General features: G+C 49.4%; 1 protein-coding gene across 1 annotated transcript in view; it reads left to right on the top strand.

Moving 5' to 3' along the window:
• The window catches only part of FBXO41 (F-box protein 41), a 37,529-nt gene extending 36,486 nt beyond the window's left edge, over positions 1 to 1,043 (top strand). Inside the window, exons 11-12 of the mRNA XM_063309967.1 lie at positions 130 to 245; positions 941 to 1,043. Of these exons, the coding sequence (XP_063166037.1) occupies positions 130 to 245; positions 941 to 1,003 (179 nt within the window). The 3' untranslated portion in view covers positions 1,004 to 1,043. The remainder of the gene's footprint in view (positions 1 to 129; positions 246 to 940) is intronic.
• Positions 1,044 to 6,000: the final 4,957 nt, after the last annotated feature.

Genomic DNA, 6,000 nt, shown 5'->3' on the forward strand with positions numbered 1-6,000 from the left:
AAAGACCCACCCGCTTTTATGTGCATGGCAGTCATGATGCCACTTTTTTTTTTTTACGCCCCCCTGCCCCCCGCAGATGCCCCTGGCGCTTGGGGTCCCCACCATCACATGAAATCTCTCTTCTTCAAGGTGTTTGCCGGAACCTGAAATCGATTGTGGTCCAAGTAGGGATTGCTGACTACTTTAAGGAACCAAATAGTTCGGAGGCCAAGAAAATGTTTGATGAAATGATCACCAAACTCCAGGTGAGAGGATGCCTGGATCCTTCCAGTTACGGCTTCTTGATGGGAGTGGTGGGTGTGTTCTTAACAGGCATGGAGCCCTTGAGTGGCAGGGACTAGAAACTTGGATTAAATGGACGATGCAAGTCTGCCTGATGCACCTGATGGGGATCTGTGGAAAAGGGGTGGAAAGAGCTCGATTGATTGATTGATTGATTGAATGGATGTATCAATCAATCAATCAATCAATCAGTGTGCTTTCCCTGGAGAAAGACTTAAAATGCTTCTGGAGAGCATGCGTGGAGACAGCTCATGCCCTGCCAGAAACACAGTTAAGGTTTTCTGACTGGGTTTAGGGGGTTTTGCAAACAACCAGATGTCAATCCAGCAAGGAAGGGAGCTGCTCTCCACAAGACTGCCTCTAAGTGGCTGCCAGCCTGGGTCATGGTGATGCCCCCACAATTGCAGCCTTGCCAATAAAACTTTCCTGGCATCCAAGGGTGTCCATGGGCAGGGAGGGTGTCAAAGAGGCTGCGAGGCCATCTTGGCGCCCTTGACCCCTCTGGGGACGCCCCAAATTGCTCAGAACAGGTTAGAGTTGGGGTTGCTTTGCGCCATTCAAAGGCTGGTGATGTTCTGGGACAGGCTTCCTAAGGCCTCCGTCGATTGTGAAGGGACAATCCTCCCTTAACTCTTCCTTCCTCTTCCTCCTCCTGCAGGCCCTGAAAAAGAGGCCGGGCTTTTCAAAGATTTTACACATTAAGGTGGAAGCAGGTTGCTAACCTTGGCGAGGACACCCCGGCCGGCCGTCGCTTGCATCTTCTGCCTGCCTGTTTTGAAAGACGGTCTGGAATTCACGCCAGCAGCCTGCCAGCTTCAGTTCTCTGAACCGGCACCTTGGAAGACAACCAGCCCAGCTGATGCCTCCTCATCTCTGAGCAGGTCTTGAGGTCTGGAAGAGATGGGCTCCTTTTCAACGAGGGAGGATCGGAGGAACGGCAGAGGTGACAGTGCTACAAAAACCCACCAAGGAATTGCTCAAGACTGCAAAGAAGACCCGACTCCTTGTCTCCCGTTTTCCACACTCGCTCTTCCCGCAGAGGCAGCTGTGCAACCATCTGCTTACAACAGCTGCACCTTTTCACATTGCAGAACTGTCTTCTCTCCCCTAAACTCGTTTGGGGTGATTTTGTTCGGAAAAGTCAATAACTCACGAGCCAAGGGTCATGCGTAAAGGAGGCTCTGGGTAATTCTCGCCCGGCCCTCCTGCGTTGACGGAGACGTCGTTTCCTGCTGCCAAACAAATGCAAAACTCAGCCACTGCAGGCCTCTGTGCTGTTGCTTGCTTTTTCCAACCGGCATTTGTTTAGGATTTGTTTTTGGTTTTTTTAGGGATGGGTGAGTTCCTACAGTGGGGAAGAGTACAAATCTAACATTGTCACTTTTTTTTCTGGAAAGGGTAAAGCAGCATTAAGCTGCTTAATTTAAGCATTAAGCATTAAGAATGTCTCCAGTACCAACACCAGGACAGCCAAAATACAGCTCTCTGCAGCGTGGAAGTGTTACAGAACAGCTTGAAAGGCCTGACGGAGCCAGTATTTTTCTATCTCCAAAGCGAACATTCACTGCACATCTTCCTTTTCAGCCAGGACACTGTAATCCCCATCCTGCCCAGGGAGTAAAGCATTTGGCTGGCCTTGTGTTTTCTATCAGTCTCTCATCTTTCCCGATAGGTTGAAATAACTCTGTTCCTCTTCTGGATGGCTGCTCTACCAAGGATGAAACCGCTGAAATTTGACATGGAGCCCGAGGGGGCACAGAAAATGGTCTACTTGGGTGTAGGCATCCCCGTTTGCCTCTTCCAGTAAAGCTGGCTTTGTAAAGAGAGAGACGAGATCCATCAACTATTTTCTCAGTGTTTTAGAGCCTACAGGTGTCCTCTGGACAAGCCTTAGCTGGTTGCTCGATCTCCTGGTTTCTGCCAACCTTTTGAAGAGACCCAGTTCTTAGGAGTGGGGAATAGTTCCTCTCCAATTTCTTTACAACATTGTTTTGATTTCTTGAGGAAAGTGAGTTTGAAACTCAAGGTCTCCCCAGGAGAAGCTCGCAAAAACCCAACAGGCTGTCAGGGCAGTGGAGCTTCTACTCGGGGGTACTAGCTCTTGCCTGAGGAGATGGTTTAGAAGTTTTGGGTGGAAGCTTTTGCCCTAAATTTATCATTTTATTTAGAACCATCTCTTTGGAAACACTTGAGGGCATCAGAGCTGGCCTCAGGAAGAACCTGGAAGAGCTGTTTCCCACCAAGCCGCAGAATTGTGGCTGAAAGTCAAGCTGTGCCAGGACATCTCAGTGCTTGAAGACGGAGGAAACACCTCGTCTGTTGGATGCCTGCTTAGTACACGCAGAGCCTTGCCAAAAAGAAAGTTGGCCACCCGCTCCAAGCATTCCCTGTTGTACTCACAGCTTCCAGGAAACAACTGGTGCCAATTATGCCAACGATCTCTTTTTAAAAGCCAGGGCTGGCGTAGTTGGAGAAATGCTGGAAGACCTGCCTTCTTCGCCCAGAAAGCCTAACCCTTCTGCGATGAGAATCAATTATGCAAAGGAAGTTGGATTCTCATGCCCTGAGCAGGTAGGAGCAGCCTAGTCAAGGCAGCTCTTCTCCCCGGCTGTATCTTGTCTTTCAGAAGAGACTCAAAAGGTGCAGAAAAGACGCAGCTGTGCCCACATTTGGCCCTTGGAATCTGGATCGCTGCCCAGTCCAAGGGTAGAAAACTCTGAAGGTAAGATGCCCCATGCCAGGGGCATCCAAAAAAGGTCAAAAAAGCCAGGGTGGTGGCTGTCGCTGCACCATCAAAGCCTTCCCCTAGGGCAAAAAGGGCGGGGCTTTGATGGTACAGCTCCCAGCTTGACTTCTTTGACCCCTTCTGAGGTCCACTTTCGGGAACCAGCCGTAAAAGGGCATAGAAATCGCATTTTCACTAGTTGTCCTGTAAATAATCTCCCCGTTCAGGAAAAAAAGTGGTCCTTTCTTTACTTGTTCATTAAACTCCTACCCGACTTCTCTCGCAGATGACCCTGGGTAGTGTCCGAAATGACCTAAGGCATCGTAATAGATGCGATCAACCCCAACGGAGCCTGAAGTCCGGGTTCCTTTGTAGCACAGGCCTCAAGTTGCTTAACAGTCGTTTCTCCTTCTCACAGGACCACGGGATACAGGGTTGGTTTGGACGGGGAGCTCAGCATCTTGGCCAAACAAAAATTCTCAGGAGTCTTTGCAAGGAAGCGATGACTGGCATGAAACTTATGGTCGATTTGTAGGGAAAAGGCGAGGGCCGTGCCCACCATTTTCCGGCATTTAGGAGGAATCTCAGACAGGAAAGGGGGCCATTCTTCCTTTATCTCACCAGCTGCAAATCAGGAGTTGGAGTTCAGCCCAGGTGCAGGTCAAGCTCTTTTGGGCCCCAAGGCAATGCTTCTCAGGTAGGACACCCCAGTCGGTCATCAATTAAAGTGCAAGGGACTCTGTTGGAGGGTGCAAACCTATCCAGGTGCCCAGGTCTCGCACACATGAGCCACCCTCAAGGAAGAAGGAGAGGAATGGCAGCACAGGATGCTTTCTTGGGGATGGAGCAGTGCCAGCTACCACATCTGAGCTGCAAGACTTGAAATGCCCAGGAGGGGGCAGCAAAAACCGAAAAAGTTCTGCATCTCCTTGTTGTCCTCTAGTGGTAACCTGGGTCGGTATGCTTTGAGGCTGTCTGCCACTCACAGCCTGGTCCAGCACGTCTCCCTCCGTTCCTCTACAAGGACGTGCCAGCCCTGCAGCAGACCACAACCTGGACTGGTTTTGTTTTCTTTTTCAAAGGGAAGGCCCAGCAAAAGTCTGCTGTGAGTGCAGACTCCCGGGAGAGGCATTGTCTTGACTACACCCCCGGAAATGAGGAGATGGGATTTAAACAACTTAGTTCTGAGAAACAGCCAGGGAACTGGCCACGGGAGGAAGCACCACTGATTTTTTTTTTTAATGGGCAATTAGAAAACTCACGTCTGGAAGGGAAAAAAACCAAGGACGCTTCTGCGTGCTGTAGATGTAGATCCGGTGCCTCCAACTTGTAATGTGAACAACGCCATTCAGACCCCGTATCTCTCCATCATCGAGCGTTTCGGAAGCAGGTGCGAAGAAGAGCAGGTCTAGGCACCACAGGAGGAGGAACTTCCATGCAACATCAAAGCTTATTCATTCATTCATTTCTTTGTCCCAACTTCACCTGCTTGCTCTCGATCAAACCAGCCTGTGGAAGTCATTGAGATCTCCTGTTGCAGAGTTTCCCCACCCTCCCAAGGAAAAGTTTGAGTAAGTGCCAAGAATAGGTTAGCCTCGGTGTGGCCTCCTCTAAGACAAGGCTGGATGCCACACTCCCCTGGAGTATTTCCAACTTCCTGTTCCCAATTGCATGGTTTATTCAACCTGTGGGTAGTTGGGGTGAGGACTGCAGGCGGTGCACATGCTCAACAGCGACTGGTTTCTTTGTTTTAGGAAACACCTTTTTAGACCGGGCTCAAGTGAGCGGACTCTGGGCTTTTTGTGAAAAACCAAGGCAGGTCCCCGTGCCTGAAGTCTAGCCACCTCTTGTCACAAAGACTTGTCCTTTAGCAAACCATATTTAGTTGCTGCCGGGTGATATTTTAGGTTCTCCAGCCAGGATAGCATGACTCGTGAATTCGTCCAGAGAAAGCTTTGCAGAGTTGTGGACTAATCGTTGATTCTACAGCAGTGTTCTTCCACCTTGGCCACTTGAAGATGGGTGGACTTCAACCCCCAGAATTCCCCAGCCAGCATGCCCAGCACGACAGTTTGTAGAGCCGATACCAGGGGTGTCCACGGGTATGGTCAAGGTGGAGGCCAAGGGGGTGTGATGAAGCTCTGCCCAATTTTACGTGCAACACTCATAAGAAAGGGGGAGCTTTGATCACACCGTTGTGGCTGCCTTCTTAACTTTTTTGACGATGTCCTGCAGACACCCCTGCCAAATACTCTCTATCATTGCATGCCAGCTATTGAAGTATAAATGGTAAAATGTAAACAGGGTTGTGTACAGTAAATTGTAAAACATTGAACTTGGAACAAGGAGATACTGATATCAACTCTTTGCCAAAAGGTCAAACACCTAAAGAGCAGAGTTTTTCAACCGTGGCCACTTTAAGATGTGGGGACTTCAACTCCCAGAATTCCCCAGCCAACACATCTTAATGCATGCTGGCTAGGGAATTCTGGGAGTTGAAGTCCACCCATCTTAAAGAGGCCAAGGTTGAAAAACTCTGCTCTAGAGCCTTCATCAGTTGCTTCTCATAATCCTAATGACAAGCTTTTAAAAGAGGCCAAGGTTTTTATCCCTGGAATGGCAGGTTTGGGTGAAGCCACGTGTAAATAGCTTGTTTACACCTTGTCTGCTAGAGCTAAGCCTGGATTCAGATTTACATACTCAAGGCACAATTTTTGAGTCACTGGGTTATCCTAGCAGAAAAGTGTATTTGTGTGGCTGAAACTTTCTGCCAAGCCCATACTTGATGGCCAAGTCCAGTGGTGCCAAATAATATGAACAATTGCCCTTGGATTTTTCAGAGCAGTACTGAGCCTTCCTCAATCGGCTGCCTTCCAAATGTGTTGGACGTCAACTCCCATAATCCCCAGGCTCCCCTTTGGCCATGCTGGCTGGAGGGTTATGGGAGATGAAGTCCAGCTTGGGACCCGTTGGCATAATCTAGCTCTCTTTGC

This window comes from Candoia aspera, chromosome 8 (genome assembly GCF_035149785.1).
Source record: "Candoia aspera isolate rCanAsp1 chromosome 8, rCanAsp1.hap2, whole genome shotgun sequence".
Taxonomy (NCBI): Eukaryota; Metazoa; Chordata; class Lepidosauria; order Squamata; family Boidae; genus Candoia; species Candoia aspera.